This window comes from Salvia hispanica, chromosome 6 (assembly GCF_023119035.1).
Source record: "Salvia hispanica cultivar TCC Black 2014 chromosome 6, UniMelb_Shisp_WGS_1.0, whole genome shotgun sequence".
In the NCBI taxonomy this organism is placed as follows: Eukaryota; Viridiplantae; Streptophyta; class Magnoliopsida; order Lamiales; family Lamiaceae; genus Salvia; species Salvia hispanica.
This window is the reverse complement of record NC_062970.1, coordinates 13,086,311-13,105,266: the sequence shown is the minus strand read 5'-3', so window position 1 is coordinate 13,105,266 and position 18,956 is coordinate 13,086,311. Positions and strand designations below refer to the sequence as shown.

The following is an 18,956-nucleotide window of genomic DNA, read 5'->3' as shown; positions in this document are numbered from 1 at the left end:
CATAAATGGAAGCCTCTATAAGGGTAAAATGGCTGTTCATGTTACTGGCTTACATATGTATATTGTGTACATTTACCATCATTAACCCAGAAAAAATACATCATTTGTGGATATGTTTAACAAAATTTCCATATCGCAGTGTTCCAATTAATCCATCTATAGGGTTTGATATAATTGATTGATTAATTTAAGCATCTTTAATTAGTTAACTTTTGCCCAAGAGTAGTATAATTAGTTAACTAACTTTTTCCCAAGAGTAGTACCACTCGAACATCATTTTGATATCAACTATTAATCCACTTAATACGATCAAATGAACATTATCACCTTTAACTCTCCCAAACACAAATTTATGCAATCAACATCATTACCCAAAATATCTACTAAGATGCATTTTTAACTCATATCCTAAACTGATCGCTTCTATAATTTGAACTTGCTACATCAAATCCAATTTAACAGAGTATAATTAAACATCAGTAAATAAATATTGTGGAAAGCAATAAATGAACGCAAATAAAGGAGGGTATAGAATGTTTTTCACAGACAAAATTCTTGGTTTTGTAATCAACAAATATATCATTTACTAATGGACAAGAAAATGAAAACATAACAAGCTCATGGTCTATCGATATCCTCTTCTTATGCGTACAATTTTTAAAACTCATCTCCAATTTACATAGCACCAGACAACACAACAGAAAGAAAATCTCACGGTGAAAAATCGAGGAGTGGAGCTCGAATTCTAGGACAACAAACCTAATAGTTGATAAAACCCATACCTCGCGATGGGATCACTTCTTTACAAAATGTAGCCCCACACGTTGGCATTTGCATGTTTGGTGCGTAGTACAACCCATCTATGCGCCCATACGGTATCACAGGTCTATTAATTATGGTAAAAATGAAACCTGTCTGCAAGGCTTGTCAGGTATATAACCATGTCATTCATTCCGAATGGATGAGTATTTCTCGGATAGTGTCTGAGACTTGCCAATTTCATTCATGAGATTCTTAAACCTGTGACTACAATCTCCTCCGCTGCAAATATAAAAAAACAAAGCATAAAAGAAATGAAAACCAAACTTATATCAACAAAATTTTCTTCCAGATATTTAGCTAACAAAGGAAAAAGTGAATCTGAACCATTATTTACAGGCATAGCAAAATAAATCCTCAAATGTTTATTAAGATCAAATATCAGCAAAGACTAACTAGTACGTTTAGGATAGTATGTAAAATGGTGGATGTATCTTGGTGGATTGAACGTTATATATTTTGAACTTAATAAAAACTTCACATCTGTAACAAGAAGCATATGGATCCCACCTCTCAAATCAACCTATTAGTAATTCAAATTTACAAATCATGGGGCTCCTGGAGCAGATGTGACATTAGAAAATATCTAACACGAAAATTGCAGAGATGGAAAGGAGCCAAATATATATATTAGGGAGATTGTAGAAAAAGCAAAAGCACTCCAGCACCTCATCCAGATATATAAAGAATTCATAAAATGTCTGGATTTCTGACCATGTTCAATGAGTATGACTAGAGTTCAGGGAAACATAAAAAGGATATTTCCTGAAGAGTGGAGGCACAAATATACCTTATTCGGTTCAAAGATGCAATCGCTCGAAGGGCACTCCGAATCATGTCTTCATTACGATCTACTTCTTGTTTGACCGCATCTTGCTTGGGCCTAAAATTGATGGTCTTGTGGAGAGGACTCACCAAAGAATCCAATACTGAAAGTCCATGTAAATTAAATTAAAATTACCCGAACATAATTGGAAGTAAATATTATACTCAGAATTTTATGTTCATATATAACAAGAAATTGAGATATACCTGCCAACACAGCAGACGGGCACTTATCAGCCAACTTTGAAAGGATAAGATGGCAAGGCATTTTAACATCATAATGATCTGCAAATAATGAAAATGTATGAGGTTTAAAACTCCACTGTCACTTCTATAGCACATATAACCAACAAATGGAAGTACAGATATTGAAAGAAGAAAAGACGATCGGTCCGACAAATGTTCGCTTACCATCTAATCCAGATAAAAGGTATGGTACTATAAAAGAAGATGGGTTCACTTGATCAAGGCAACTGTCTAAAAGAGTGTCCACACATTCAAAAGCAGCTTTCCTCAATTCAAGCCCATCATCCACCGTGTGCTTGAAAGGGCCAAGATCGACTGTCCTGATCAACTCTTTCTGCAATGAGAAAATTGGCCAGAATAACACATTAAAATGTTCCTGTTCTCAAATAATATGCTGCCACTATAGGTAAATAAAGTGATAATATAATGTGCAGCATTACATTTAAGCAGGGCAATAAAAGAGACAAAATGATATACTTGAGAAGAAACAATTGACACATGAATAGCTATGAAGCTGAAATCATATAATACATGAATTCAGGAGAAAAAGTCAGCATCGTAGAATAGAAATCCAAATGCTTTGACAAATTACATAGAAAACTTGCAATTCATGAAGGAATTTGATTACTGCTTCCAATTCCAGATCCAATGATTCTATTCAGAATTTTAGGATGCATAGGAATGTTTGAATGTGAAGCAATTCAAGCAAAATGATCACATTAACAGAAAATTCTCAAATCATCCTTTTATATAAGACGCTTACAACCGAATATTTAAACATGACGTAAAAGATCACATAAAGAGAAACTCCTAAAGGCCATCCCAGATTTCTTATGTTTCTTTAGTCAAGAATCTAACAGACTAACAGAACTGAATCCAACATCCATAAGCATACTGAAGCTAATTATTTGGAGGGGCCTTGAATGCCATTAATTATGCTTTATGGCCCAACCTTTGGGTAGAATTGCAAGCCAAAATGGCCCAATTCTAAAAAATCTCAATAGAAAAAACCCAGCCTTCTGAAAAAGTTGCAAATATGGCTCAGGAGTCAAGAGTCAGGCCTACATTTCTGGGGTCAAAATTCTGATGTAAATTTCTTGAATCCAAAGTCATTTTGATGCTTGGTCAGAAAATAAAATCTATGATAAACTCACAACCTATTCAATGAACTTCAAGCCCAAAAATTCAGGCTTTATCTTCAACTTTTTCAAAAAGACACAGTTTGTTTTTGAGTTTTTAAAGGTTATGCCATTTTTGCAACTACGCCCAAATATGAGGCCATAATGTAACTCTCTGCCCTCAATTCAATGAATGCATACTTCAACTGGAAGAGTCTACTTGGAACAATTGAAAGAACTTTCTTCATAGTATTATAGAAGTAAAAGGATGCCATTTCAAACTGCATCAATTGTGAAGAATACTTTCCATTCCAATGCTCAACATGAAACCTAAAGATAACAGGTAACATATACAGCCATACAAAATAGAACCTTTAGTACAAAGTGCAGATTGGGTTAAGAAAAATTAGAAAATGAATACACTCATGATCAACAGAATGCATCTGATAGCATTTGGAAGGTATATTATCTGTGATATGTATATGATATGAACTGAAGCACTTACCTTTATTACTGTTTGATCATAGAGGAGTGGCAATAGCTCTGGTAATAGGGACTTTATCAGGTTTGGTTTATTATGAGCTGCAGTACTCAGGGCCAAAACAGCTGCACGCCTCACATGCTGCACATAGACCAATAAACCATAAAAATTGCATATATGGTCAAGGATCTTCAAATGAGGCATTTAAAATGCAATCTGTTTCTCCTAAACAAAACATTGGGAAAACTGTCTTGAGAACAATCAAAGCAAGTGTCTGACAATTACCCGGTCTTGATCCTTGATAAGCATCAGGAAAGTAGAAATCTCGGGGTACAGAATCTCGTCTATTTTCTCCTGCCGCTCAACTATAGAATATTTCACTGCTATAACAACAGTTGCTCGTGTGAATGCAGCAGGACTGGATGTCCTCTCCTACAAGAATATTTCAAGTATATTAATCTTTGCAGGAAAAATCATGTATTATTTGTATATACAAAAGTTAAAAAACACATTACTTCTTCTAAGAAGGTACCTTAAGGGCAGGAACAAGTTTCCCAGGCTCAATAAGAGCAATTTTTCCCAGGCACTCAGCTACCACATTGCGAACACCCTCTTCGTCACTTTCACAGTGGTTGAATAGCAATTTAGTGATCTTGTCAACACTGGAATAATCAAATTCGGCTTTATCTACAGATTGTCTCACAATGACCTGTAAGCAGGTGAGTATTTATCAATTACAAGTACGTAATGAGAAGAAACTCTTTATCTCTTAACAGCATAGATCTAAAAGGAACGGACCTCCTTCAGAGAATGGAGCAACAAATATTGCTTCTTTTGCTGATTATCAATTTTATCCAAGATGAAAGGCAAATATTTAGGAAGATTCCCAACAGCGATGTTTCCCAGAGCATAAGATGCAGCAGACTTTATTTCTTCGAATGGCGACTGAAAAGACTCAATAACAATGTTCTCTATGTGGTCATGAGCGCTTAAATCTTTTCTCCTTCCTATCTCTCCCAAGCATAGCAAGGAGAGATGCTGCTTGGCCTATGAGGTAGAATGGTGAAAACCATAAGAGCACTAGATATATGTGATATAACCAAAATTTTATTGTGAATAATGAAATGCCAAATAAACAAATGAATTTCATGAGTATATAAAAGAATTTCATGAGCTTACAGAACACACAAGATATGGAGGAAAAAATAATAGGACAGATGTAAACTAAAAAAAGGAAAAACAATTTCTGAAATTCTCAAACAGAATGCAATGCTAAATTCACAAGGAAGATTGAGTACTTCAAGTGGCATAAAAGCAAAAGTAGAATTATTAACAGGCACAAGATGGCAAGTATTACAATTTATACCCAACAATCCGGTCTCTCTTAGAATATGCAATTGTTCCATTTACATAGACCCTAATTTATATATCTTGGAACATATCTTATTAATTATTCTAGTTAGCAACTACATATCTCGGGACCAGACTCAGTTATGGTTCAAAAGGATTATCTTTCCATTAAAGATCTAAAAAAGGTTCAAAAACAAGCAAATACTTACAGCAAAGGTGAACCTGTTTGTTTAAATTAGGGTTTGTTATAGATTTATAAGTTTAGAGACATAAGCTTGAGCACAATAACATTTATCTAGATAATGCTAACTTAATAACTAGTAGTAACTTATATATAGACCTCCCGAGTAAATTAAAGAGTAGATAAACCAGATTTATATATACCGAGTTGGTACTGCTATCTGCTTTCAAGATATCTGTAAGCATGTTTACAGTCGAGGAACATTTTTTATCGCCTGCAGCAAGACAGAGAACTGCCACACATTGAGCGATTGAGAATAAAGCCTGTTTAGCAACAGCACCAGTCTGGGCAGATGGTTTGGCAGTAGAAAGAAGAGACTCAAGCAGTGCATCAAAGCTTGTGTTGGCCGAGTAAATCAGTGCAGTGAAGAAATTCTGTAGTGCCTGTGATTTCCAAAAGACATGTTAAAGAGAAGCAAACTTTATATAACATGTCCTAATCAATGAAACATAAAATTAGTACCAGAAGGGCCTGGCCCTGCAGCAGAGAGCTTCTAATTAAAGTCAGCGCTTGTGGCAGAACTTTATTTCGGACAGTCAGACCAACATTTGGACCAGATCTTTTGTCAGCCATTAATGTGCAACACAATTCCAAGGCTAGAGCAGCCATATGCAAGTCTGAGTCACTGTAAAGAAAAAGGTGGATCAAGATTTAAAAATGAAAGCTTATCATATATGAACTCGTTAACATGCAAAACAATAAAGTCAGCAATATAGTAAATTAAATATTGCCAAACCTGATCAGAGTTGAAAGTTCAACAACAATGACTTCATAAGCAGCTGAGCCGATTTTATCACCATATCCTACAATAAGTGTGTTCAGTGTTCCAAGAGTAGCTTGTCTTAGCGCTCGATTGGCCTTTTCAAGTAGAAACATGGAAACAGCTCAGTATACACCATAGTGAAACCATCATTTAATGATTGGGGAAATAGTTTATACCTTTCTTAGGAATGCAGTCAGCTCTGCAATTACATGCTCTAAAACACAGGATAAGTCAAGGTGCAGAGGAGAAGCTGCAATGACAGCAAATGCCTGGAAAAATAAAATAAAATAAAGGTATAGCAATTTGTAAATGAAACTGTAAAGAAAATCAGTGCCATTCAAAATGATTAATATATGTTTTGTTGATAATTGCTCAAACAAATTGAATAAAAAGAAGTCCTAACAACTAAGTGAGAGCAATATAAAAAAACATCTTCATGTGGTTTATGGATTCACCCATTGGACCAAGAGACAGAGTAACTGAAGCCATTTACAATTTGACATATCTCGATCTCCAGTGACTACAGAAGAGCTTTGACAAACCTTAACAGCTGTAAGACGAGTAATCTCATTTCCCATTCGATCAACAAGCACGGGGAGGCATGAGGGTAGCTCTGCTCCGAGATGATCACCAAATGTAGACACCACAAGTCCCATGCAAGAAATTGCACATTCTTTCACTTCCTGCAAATAAGAGGAATAAGACATGATCTAGAGAGAACACAGGATATAGCTGCAAGACTATCGCTAACCTGATCTTGATCTTGATTGGTCAAACGTGACATGATAGCAGCATATATAGGATGGACGTAAGGTTTAAAATCAAAACCATACACCTGTTCAAAAGGACAAATTTACAGTTTCAGAGTTGATGCTCCAAAATGGAGCTATAAGTTCAGAGATAAGAAGAAAACCTCAATATCTGGCCGCACAACACGAACAAGTTCCCCACATACTCTTAATGCCTCTGCTGTAACTTTATAATACCGTTCACTGACAGCAGATATAATTGGAGCAGATAGTGCCTGAGAAGAGATGCATAGATAAAATTTCATCATTAATTTAGAAAATTTTCAAATTCACAAACATCAATTGTACAATAATTATAAAGGGGGAATGCTATGTGAATAATACAAAATCAATTACAGCCAAGAATTCATTGAAGTTCATAAAAATTTGGAACACAATTTATCTTGCTTTGTATCTTCTTAAACTGGGATTTGAGTTCAGGTATAGCTCCTCAAGTCACTTTCTAGAGAAACAATAAACGGGCACAAACAACACACCTCTGTTCAGTGCTTTTCAGAAACATGGATGAAAAAAGGAAGGTCATGGACATTAGACATACTGCTCTATGGAATGAACCAGATTCTGGTATGTAAATGGCTGATGGTTCCCAAAGAAAATGGAAAAATGGACTGTTAACGTTAGGTGAAGATTTTGTGTAAGTTGATATGGTTTGTAACTATTGCCAACTTGTGGCCCTTTTTATGTAAAACCAAAGTATTTATCTAATTGCACAGAAAACCAGAGATGTAGTAGAACTTTTTTTCAGCCCGATACTAAAGCTCACCAAACCATATACTCCCTCCGTCCCACTATAAGTGAGGCGTATTCCTTTTTGGGCCTTCCCATTATAAGTGACACCTTCCTTTTTATAGCTAAAAAATAACACTCTATCTCTTTCTTACTCTATCTTCTCTCCTACTTTTTCTCTCTACTTTTTTCTCACTCCCACTTTATTCTCTCTTCATTTAACCACTAAACACCACTACCTAAAAACATGTGCCCAAAATAAATGTGTCACATGTAATGGGACAGAGGGAGTATCAGCAAAGAGCCAATTGAAAGAATTAAAGACTCATGACCCAAGATTTACGCAGGAAACCTAAAGACGTCCTGTCACCCTGATATATCATTAAATCTTCAGCGTTACAGTCGTTTACTTTGATATATGTAGTCTACATAGAGGTCTGTGCTCTTTAAATTAACTACTTAATAAGTACTACAGGAGTGGTTTTCCTTTATATGAGATATCTCTAATCTCTAATCAAGTAAAGCTCCAGTACAATCCTCACCAAGCATTTATAAAAACAAAGGAATGCAACATGTATATACCCTGAAACAAAGATATTAACACAGAAAACCAGACCTCCTGAAAAAATAAAATGATTTAAAAAATGCCATGACGAGCATTCAATATCGAAAACCATTTACAACATCCTTTGTCTTGTCTGCATAAAAATCTATACTTCAAAAGCAACTAACAAGTACTAGCATCCATTACCCTTAAGAGATTGAAAGATGCAAATTCCCCAAACTATAAATAGTAAAATATAGAAACACTGATCCGAAGAAAACGAATTGAACAAACAAAATAACTGTGTCACGACATTCATGTTTCAAATGGTTGAGAAACTATAAATCAGTAACAAACTTGATTAACACTACCTTGATGTATGGATGAAAAACAGGAGGAGCATGTGAGGCCAACACTAATCTAGTAAAAACAAGAGCTTCAATCTTTAAGTTTGAGGTCGAAGATTTGTCCTGTGGATAGAGGTAAGTGCATAAACAGATATCAATCTTCTAGGAAAACATGGAAATACTGAAACTCGAACACATGAAAATGCAAAACAGAGAATATCTTACACAAAGTGCTTTCTCAATTCCAGGAGTCAGAGATCCAATATGGTCTGCAAGGCAATCAGGCAAAACAATCACCAGCTCTTTCAAAATGGAGAAAGCTCCAACCTGCAGAACAACCAAAGCGGTGAATTCACAATGCCGAAAATTCAGCATAAAGCACGGCATTTGTATCAATTTCACCTTTGTCTTAATAGATTTCTCGCGTAACTGTTTATTTACAGATCGAACAATCTTTGCCACCTCTTGCTTCAATAAATATCTGGGACTGCATAGTGTTGCAATAAAGGAAACAAATGGGCAAAATCCAATTAGCAAATGCAGAAATAGAATTGTCCTTTTTCTCCATGGATGGAGCATCATTATAACAGTTCAACAGAAAAAGAAGAATCACGTTCCGAATATCAATATTTTAGGTAAATAATTGTGACAGGTAGATAATTTGCATCTAAAAGAGGTATAGAAGTTTATTATTCGACACACTCTTAACCATCTGAAGTCAGGTTGTAGAAAACAAAAGCAATATGAAACATAATTTGTTTGATCACCTTAGGTCCAAACAGAAGCTCATCACTCTACTAGCATCAAGCTAATAAAGGAACTCGATACACAGTAGGAGAAAATCCAAACAATCAAGGAATAAGAATACACTTGCCTTGATTCATCGAAATCTGTCTGGCCTTTAGTCACATTTCCTGTTTGTCTAAGTAATTCAGTGAACGTATTGAAGACATCCATCTGCAACATAATCCATTAGAGAACAAAAAGAAGAAGTAATCTTATTGTCTTACCCATACAACAAATAATTAATACCTTAACGTTCTCTTCCCTTTCTTTAAACCTATCAATCAACTTTGGACATGCCTGAAACAAGTGGGATTACATTCCCAATTATTCATACAGCTTTTTTGTAAGCTTAACACAAAAGAAAAACAATAGATGCATAGACAGCAAGAAATTTTCCAGAATGTCGAAACTCGAAAAAAACATCTGGTTGACCACCACGTCTACATATCTCACATTCCACATTAACAGAAAATGATCATGGAATACTGAGAAAATAGATGTCTTGCCTTTAGGTAGTAATATCATTATCATATGCTTGATTTTACAAGAGAATTCCTTTACAGTAGATGTAGTGCCACAAGCTTTCATCAGTTATTAGATTAAAAAAAAAAAAAAAAAGGCTAACAGGCACTATCAAATTTGACCCAAACATCTTGGTTAATTGGTTTATATCTTGATCTATTAGATTTATGTGATATGATAAACACCAATAAGAAGCTCAACTCTTTCTTAAAGATCAAGCAACAGGGTCTTCAACCTATGCCCTTGCCAAAAGAAATTATTGTAGAATATATTCAGCACAATTATTATGTTGACGTTCTATTTGCATGCATCCAACGGAAAGTAGTACAGGCACACATAGTATGAACCTTCTCTCGTGACATTCGTCTTTCAAAATAGAATCCAAAGAGTTGTATTTTACATGCTTCTCTTTAGTTTTTCAAATTTTGTCAGCTACCACAAAACTTCTATCATGTCTTTTTGTTCCATTTCATTTGGAGAAATGTTCTAAGCTCCCCAAAGATCTATCAAATGGTCTCTCTTGAATGATGATCTATAATAGCCAAAGTCAATAGAAAATGTAAACTATATAAACCTCTAGTGACATGTTACAGCTCTAGTGGAGACAAAAAAAAAAGGTATAGCCACTGGTATTGATAGTCACGCATAAAAATTTGCATATAAATGCAGTCATTGGTATGAATTCAAAATCAGTTTATGTAGGCACTAGGCAAAGCATACATGTCTCTCAGTTCTGAGATTCTCAATGTGAGCCATGAACTATAAAACTCTCCATGTTAACATTGAGTGACAGCGAAGAAAAACAGATAAATTGTATACCTCTTCATATAGTCTTGAAAGCATCTCAGGCCGAGAAACAATTAAAGCAGCTAAGCATTTGGCAGCAGCTCTCCGCACTTTCCAGCTCACATCTTCATCATCTGTGTACTCATTAGCACTCTCACTACAAGCATAAATGAACACTGAGCACATATCTATCAAGCATAATTACACACAGCCATAAAATATTAAAACATAGTACATACTCATCTTCCTCCTCCGCGTAACTCTCGTCATCTGTGTCCTCTTCCATGTTATCAGTAAAATTTGGATCATGACTAAGAAATTCCAATGTAAGATGTAAGATTTGGTCACAGTAGGAAGAGATATCCCTAGGACACCGAAGTAGAAAACTCTCTAGTGCCTACATCAGAACATACGATGCCTTCAAGGAAAAATACAACAAAGAAGTGGGAAGTAAAGTAATAATGTTATAATAATAAAACTTAAATAAACAAAGTACCTGCAAGCTATACTCACGAAGTTCTTCATCATTCTCTGATGCATTGTTACAGTAGTTAATGAGAATTGGAACTGCATCTCCAAGGTGTGGACCAAAGCGATAGCCAACAGCACGGCTTCATAACCAGAAAATCCAAGGAAAATTCACTATGAGACGCCTCATAGATCGGTAGCATGTTCAAAAAGGTCATATATTTAAAACAATAATGAAAAGTTAAGGAAATATCTACGGTATTCCTAATTAAGAACATAATTTTTCCTCTAAACCAGTCGGTCTTTCAATTTAACTTCATTAGCAAACTAGGCTGGTTCCCAAACCAAATAGTCCAGGTTAAGGATTCAACCACAAGCACTATAAAAGTTTGCCAATTAAAAGCAATGATCCAGTAAACTGTTAACTGAAGCATATTTCCAACATATCTAATAAATTAATAACAGTATATGAGTGCATAAAAATGTCAATTAATTCATTCACTTCTACAATGTAACATGTAGTAAAGGAACAACCTTGAGGAACTAGATTATAAACCACTCATAATTGACCAGATTTAATTACCCTAATAGAACTTTAGTCCTGAAAAGCAGCAACTTCTTGCTTGAAACAATAATGTCATCCACCAGAACAAGATGAACATAGTATAATAGTAAAAAAATGTTGTACCAGAAAAGTTATATAGATGCATGTAACAATCAGGAAAGAGAACAAAGCTCGTCAATTTACCTCAATGCCCCAATCATTTGAATATTTGTACGAGTAATTTCAGATTTTGTTGCCTGATTTTTCAAAAGCTGGACAATTTCAACTGTAGCCTTTGCCAGCAAATCATCTGACAAGCTTGAAGCCAGAGATGCTGTAACAGAAGTTATAATTTACACCATGTCAAGGAATTATGAGGTCATTTGATAATGGAAAACATAAGGGTACATTATTCTAGAGTACATTAGGATCAGTTATCCTACCAATACATGAAACAGCCTTTTTTCTCACACTGGCTTGATTGGTGTTCAACTGGGGCAAAAGTGCACTCAACAGTACCTCATGATCGGATGCCATTAAATTACCATATTTATGTAGAACGTCACACAAAATATCAAGGCATTCACATTTGATTTCTGTGCCCATCCCCTAGAGAAAGAAATATAATGTTTAATTAAAAGGAGAAAAGAAAAAAGTATTGCTGCAAGTATCTGTTGCTGTAATAAGACATTAACAACCAGCACAATTACACCCTTGACTGTTCCAAGCTTTAGAATCAGTTGTTTTATCCAAATGTGGGAAAGTCATTCAATTTCTATTTTCTTACCATTCTAGTGCATTTTGTACAGGAGAGTAGATAATCTGCTTTACAATAGTTGGATGGTAAAACTAATAATTCCTCCAGATGAATGCAGACATTTTAAGAAAATCAGTTTATAGAGAAAAATAAGAAAGACTTGAATATCGCCTTAAAAATCTATAAGCAATGCAAAACCTTATGGAAACCCTAATATTCTTACAGAATTTATAGCCGGGACAGTTTTAAGAACTGGGTTTCATATCATAAAAAAGCAATGAAAGAATTGACTGAAGAAGTGGATATTATAGGAGTTCCAAGTACAAAATGCAGGTTCATCAGTAGAAAAGAAATTGCCAGAGTCTAATGGATCAGACAGGGCAGGTTTTCCCTACAAAGCATTCATGGTCTAGATTATTTTCTTTCACTTTTAAGCTCATAGTGTCATACCAAGACAAACAATGTTTTTTAGGGATAAGGTCCTTACGCACTATCATGCAACTTATACCCAACGTGACCCAAATTGAACCATTGATGCTCTTTTGGAATCCTGTCCAATAACTACCTCGTCTATAGGCTTAACCTAATTGAAAGGCGTACAATTAAATGTTTGATATCTTCAGCATTTACCCCCTCGTGTGAAGATAATCCTTTAACACGTACGGTCTTAAACAGATCCTAAAGTTCAGGAGCCATGAGCAGAAACTTAGATATCAAACTCTTTTTTCCTTTAATGAGCTTCGCCATACAAAATAGTAATATCATTCAAGACTAATGATGACATGTAATTCAGGCTTAAACAGCTTCTACATATTCTACAAATTTGCATAACTGAAATGACAGGACTATCTTAGCATAATTTACTTAGGAAGGTACTTGGCTAGTCAAGTAGGATAAAAAACTGAATGAATAAATATATCAGACTGACCTGTGTAACTATTCCTCGTATCAACTTGGGAGAAATGGATACAAGAACAGATTGTGCAACTGTTGCGTTAGGAACTTCAGCAACAATTGTCTTTAAAGCAATGCTAGCAATGTCCCGATTTTGCTCTTTCCCATTGAGCAATTTATCACAAAGCTTATTAGTCATCTCAAGAACTTGCTGCTCACGGATTTTTTTCACCAAGGGAGCAAGGCTAGGATTTACAGAAAGATAAAAATATAGAATTATATTATTTTTTCACCCATATACTAATAAAACTTCTGGACCCAATCTAAAGCAAGAAAGTAGCTAATTTTCCATTTCCATGCTGACAAGTCAGATCATAAAATAGTTGTGCAACCTATTGAAAGAGCCCTTAAACATATGGAGTATCATAGAAGTAATCATGAATGGTTGTTTTGCGCATGAAAATCTAAAGCATTATAAAAACAGATCAATCAGTGACACGCTTGTGTTGCCAAGTAAACAGAAACAGTTTACTATGCATTGCTCAATGGTAATTACATTCTAATTCATGGACAAACCAATCTTCCAAACCAACTCATATCATGCAATAAAAAACTAAGCCTAAAACAGAAAAAACACTATACGTGAAGCTTTATATAAATAGAAACTTTGTCATCTGCAGGAGTATACGGGGAGAGTAATTGGGTAGCAAAGCAGCAGCAATCAAAATAGAAAGACATTTCACAATAACTTTAGCAGAAATAAAAATCATAAAATAAAATTGAGAAGCAATATAAAAACAGAATGAATTAAGCAAGAAGCAGGAGCATACCACTTGACAGCTAACCCAGAAACATCGCCTGCTGCATCATCGAGCTGCTGGATGACAATGCTAGACAGTTTCGGTTCAAGATCAACATCTAGTTTAAACCCTTCTTTGCTTAACTCGTTAAGCAAATCAGAAGTTGCCATATATCTGTAATCCTTATCCTTCCCGGTCATCTGCATTGCGTTTCACCCCCCAAAATCATTCAGAATACCCATGGCACATAGTAGAAGGGGAAAAGTGGACAAAATCAGCAATGAGCGGTGTTTACCTTTTCCAGTATTCCAGTAAGGGCTAAGTTCGCCATGTTTGCAAGAGGATTAGAATCAATCCAGTTTATCTCTCTTGGAGCGGCGGCGCACTTCAAATTTGAGTGGATCCCCCGGCGAGGGCTTCGGAGTTCGAAGGAGTGAAAGAGAATTTCCGTGAGTGAGACTGTAATTTTATTTTTGGGTTTTTCCAAATTGCAAAGGTATTTTATTTACAAATATTCATCAATTTTGATTACAAAGCATATTGTTATCCACTGTATATCTTTTTATGAAATTGTTTAATTTTTTACCGTGCATACAATAATAATATTTTTATAATTTTAGCCTAATACTCTCTCGGTCCATATTATTGAGATCACTTAATATAGAATATTTAATAAATTCTAATATATTAATTAAATATTCTAATTTTTAATTATAATATAAATAGTATAAGTACTGAGTAGTTTGTGATAAATTGAAATAAAAAAATATAAGTAACATGGGACAAGAGGGAATAAATATTTTGGCAAAATCATGGTTTAAGAATTCATTTCTTTGAAATTTAAGGAGTAGCAAATTACTGTTGGAATGGAGAAATTAATTAATTGTGGAATAAAAAGGCAAGAGATGAAGTTATGGCAAGAATAAAAAAGGAAATCAATTAAAGATTATGAAAAATTAAATAAAAAGGATATTAGTATAATTAGGGCATGATTGGTAGCTGGAAAAATATTTTCTTAAAATTACAGATAAAGTTTTTATCAAAATTTGATAAAACATTTATTGGCTTGTATGCAGTTTGGTTCACTCTTTTTTACTGATTATTACTATGGGATGGTACCCCCACATGTTCCAGCTAAGCAAAGTACACATTCATGTGATCACTAAAGGCCCCTGCTTTGTGTTAGACATTTCCCCTTCAACCCTTCTTTTTCCTCGACATACAGAAGAAATGGTTATAGAAGCCCTCAGGCAGATAACATTCTGAATAATAAGGCTGCATCTGTGGCCGACGAGTCAGACCCAAATATGACTGCGTACACAGTTGAAGATTTCTTCACAGAAGATCAAATCGAAGAAGCCCTCAACTGTGAAGCCACCACGGATGTCCTTCTTGGTGATAGTGACACAAAAAGTGTCCGTAGCCCAAGCTCCGGCAACAATGGCTATATCATATTACACCTATCAACATTGACATACCTGCGGGGGCTGGAATTTGCGGTTATAGAGCAACGAATCTGGGCCTTCTTGGCTTCTTCTTTCTGGGTACCAACGTCTGCGTCGCCGAGTCGTTGGAGGGCAAAATCGGTAAGAAGAGAAAATTGACTTTGTGGAGATTCAGCAAAAATTAATACCACAGATTTTCGAAGAAAAGGAATTGGCGAAATCGCCGAAATCAGTACGAATCTGTGGAAGATCCGAAGTTTTTCTTCCGGGTTTGCCGACAATTCCTAGAGCTACCAAACAGGAGATACGTTTGTAAAGGAGATGCAATTTTGGGGGTTTTGGGGTTTTTATGCCTTAATAAGAGCAACCAATCAGGCCCTTAGAATATATTTTCCATGTATCCATGGAGAGAATTAATTCAACTCAATCACAATGTAGTCTTTAATGTTTACTTTCTGCAATAGTATTTTATTTTTTGCATTTTAATTTCCAACATGGTATCAGAGCAGATTCGATCATAGGGATCGATCACTGCCTCTATATAAAAAAAAAAGAAAGAAAGCAAGGATTCGTTGATACGATAAAGAGGATTTAGCTGTCAACTCGAAGAAATCTACAATCTGGGCTTCGAGAGTGAGAAAGTGACTAAGTTTGACGAGCGGCTATAGAAGTTTATTTTCTTGGAGCATGATAATATAAAATATCCCTTGGAAGAGAAAGCAACCAAGGAGAAGAAGAAAGGTGGAAAACGTGTTGCAAAAGGGAAAATTGTAGATGTGCCAATAATTGATGAGTTCGAAAAAGATGAGCTGAAAGAGCCAGATAAACTAATAGAAGATGAGGTCCAATATCTACGTGTTGCTATGTGCAATGAGAATGAATCTTTTGAAAGCTATGTGGAAGCACATAAAGCATGCTTAGATGATATGATGTATTTCCCTACACGTGATGGCTTCGGTCTAGCAAGTGTTGCCACCCATGCGGGGAAACTTGCCTCCCTGCAGCGTCTATGCCAAAGAAGATAGCTTCAGGCAGAAATGGTCTGGAGAAGAAGAAGCAATCGAGAAAGGAGAAACTACAGCCGAAGAGGTGGTAGCCGTGAGAGGCTATGAACTCACGTTATAATGGATGAAGCGTTTAGCTGAGGGGAGATATCAACCATTGCCAAACGATTCAATCTCCGAATCAAGGAGATAATTGCCGAGGACGAAGGCGGAGTAACCAAAGTATGTGCAACTGAGGGGGAGAGCCCACAACCGCTGTGAAGAGCTGATGGGAAGAACGTCACCAAGTGATGATGTTGGAGGAACAACCATGGGAAAATCCAAAGCTGATCCTCGAGAAAGAGTGAGGAATCATCCAGCCGAGGGGGAGAGAACTGCCACAGCCGAATGATTTCTACCAAGAAAGAAGAAAACATACAAGGAGTCAATCTAGAGAGGTTGCATGCCATCTGCCTAGAATGGCCAAGGAATTCCACCACCAAGCAGCCAATGTCTGTGTGGTGAGGGAGAGAGAATGCCGATGAAGAGGCAGGTAACCGGAGTTGGAAAGAAGGTGAAACTGAAGAGGCCAGATCAGCCCTGTTGGAGAAGGCCAAGGAGAAAGGTGGTTGCATGCGCGAAACCTCTCCTCGACGAAGATAAGAATACAGAGAAGGAGTTCACATTTTGTTCGGACGAGGGAGAGAGAAGTATGCGACCGAAAAACTCTCCAAATCTATGGTGGCCGTGAAAGCCAAAGATGACCGACGATGAGAGGGCAAGAAAGCTACAAAGGCGCAGCTCACACACCGATGGAGTGTCGAGAGGAAGCCAACGAGAAGGCCAACACGACGCATCCAAGAATGAGATCGCAGCCCCAAGACCCAAAATAATGGAGGCCGAAGATGGGCAACTAAAGGATGCCGAGAAGATGGTTACATAGAATGAAGTAAACTAATTGATCGTCGCAGAAAGGAGCCGCAGTAAGTAACTTGTCGGAGGCAGCTTGTGTCGGGAATCCCTCACATGGGGAGCTATGGAAACATTAACCGAGAAAAGACCCATGAAGAAACAAAAGGGAGGCTGATGGTTTCATAGTTTGAGCTGGAATGGACCGAGAATGGTCTTAAGATGGCTCCTGGATACGAGCAAAAACTGTCTAAGATGGCTCCTAGATACGAGCAAAAACTGTCTAGATTAGCTCCTCGACAAGAGCCAAAACTGTCTGAATTAGCTCCTCGACATGAGTCAAAACGGTCTGATGGCTCCTAGATACGAGCTAAAACTATCTGAGATGACTCCTTGATATGAGTTAAAACTGTCAAAGATGGCTCCTGAATACGAGCTAAAAATATCTAAGATGGCTCCTAGATACGAGCTTGAACTATCTAAGTAGCTCCTAAATATGAGTAAAAACTGTTTAAACAAGCTCCCGGACACGAGTTAAAACTGTCTAGACTGGCTCCTTGACACGAGTTAAAACCGTCAACAGAAAATTGAAGAACTCCTTCAAATGAGTCTAAACTTTCAATGATGAATGAAGAGCTCCTTAATAAGAGCCTAAACTTTCAATGAAGAAAAAATAACACCTTGATACGAGTATAAATTATCCATGATGAATTGAAGGAGCTCTATGATACGAGCATAAACTGTCAATGGAAATTGAAGAACTCTTAAATACGAGTATAAATTATTTATCAAACTAGAGATCATTCAAGTTAAATGTCGAAAAAACTCGATACTCAACTTGAGGGGGAGTGTTGGAATAAGGAAATCAATTAATTGGAGAACAAGAAGGCAAGAGATGAAGTTATGACAAGAATAAAGAAGGAAATCAAATAAAGATTATGGAAAATCAAATAAAAAAGGATATTAGTATAATTAGAATATATTTTCCATGTATAGCTAGAATTAGAGCCTATAAAAGATGGTGTAGCCATAGAGAGAATTAATTCAACTCAATCACAATGTAGTCTTTAAAGTTCTCCCGTCTTTTACTTTCAGCAATAGTCTTTTATTTTCCGCATTTTAATTTCCAACAATTACTATATAAAAGTTGGCTTGTAAAAGAAAAAGTATTACTCCATCCGTTTCTTCATAGTTGAGTCATTTTTTCATTCCGGGAAGTTTCTTCATAGTTGAGTCATTTCCATATATGGTAACTTTTTTCTCTTTCTTACTTTTCTCCCTTACTTTATTATCTCTACTGTATTCACTTTATACTTTATTTTCTCTACCTTTTTCCTCTCTTACTTTTTTATCTATTTATTTAATACACCCAACATTCCTTTCTAAAACTCCGTGTCGAAAAGTTTCGCCTCAAATATGAAGAAACGGAGGGAGTACTACTCAAGATTGCCCGTAAGGCCGTAAGTATCTTGTGAATGTCATGAATTTTTTTTGAATAAGTATTACTAAAATATAATTAGAATATTTTAAGTTAGATGAAAAAATAAAAATAAGGCATGTCGGAAATGATTTTCTTCCACCTCAGCAAACCGGACTGTGTACCCATGCGTGTGATGATTTGATCTTACATGGTAAAAAATGCCATACACTTTTTTCCCAAATTTTAACACTACTCCATTCGTCCACGATTTAAAGTCTCATTTTGATTCAGTGCGGATTTTAAGAGATGTGAAAAAAATTGGTTGAAAAAGTTAGTGATATGTGAATCTCAATTTGTATATTAGTTTTATAAT

General features: G+C 35.9%; 1 protein-coding gene across 1 annotated transcript; it reads right to left on the bottom strand.

Moving 5' to 3' along the window:
• Positions 1 to 521: 521 nt before the first annotated feature.
• On the bottom strand, positions 522 to 14,285 carry LOC125194480 (cullin-associated NEDD8-dissociated protein 1). The gene is made up of 28 exons (XM_048092718.1): positions 14,122 to 14,285; positions 13,857 to 14,026; positions 13,061 to 13,271; positions 11,819 to 11,984; positions 11,580 to 11,709; positions 10,860 to 10,974; positions 10,603 to 10,760; positions 10,397 to 10,520; positions 9,302 to 9,352; positions 9,144 to 9,226; positions 8,672 to 8,756; positions 8,495 to 8,596; positions 8,294 to 8,392; positions 6,757 to 6,867; positions 6,595 to 6,678; positions 6,386 to 6,526; positions 6,020 to 6,112; positions 5,817 to 5,938; positions 5,543 to 5,705; positions 5,224 to 5,463; positions 4,288 to 4,536; positions 4,022 to 4,198; positions 3,775 to 3,921; positions 3,514 to 3,630; positions 2,056 to 2,224; positions 1,852 to 1,929; positions 1,610 to 1,748; positions 522 to 1,041 (listed from the first exon to the last, which is right to left on the bottom strand). Exons 1-28 carry the CDS (start codon positions 14,155 to 14,157, stop codon positions 945 to 947), a joined length of 3,657 nt encoding a protein of 1,218 aa, XP_047948675.1. The 5' UTR covers positions 14,158 to 14,285; the 3' UTR covers positions 522 to 944.
• Between the last annotated feature and the right edge of the window lie 4,671 nt (positions 14,286 to 18,956).

What these genes read in the sequence shown, in the direction of transcription:
- LOC125194480 (XM_048092718.1), bottom strand. Translation starts at nt 14,157, where the DNA reads ATGGCGAACTTAGCCCTTACTGGAATACTGGAAAAG. An exon ending in TGCAGGGCCAGGCCCTTCTG is followed by an intron (nt 5,464 to 5,542) that starts GTACTAATTTTA and finishes TGGAAATCACAG; the next exon opens with GCACTACAGAATTTCTTCAC. An exon ending in TTATCAAGGATCAAGACCGG is followed by an intron (nt 3,631 to 3,774) that starts GTAATTGTCAGA and finishes GTCTATGTGCAG; the next exon opens with CATGTGAGGCGTGCAGCTGT.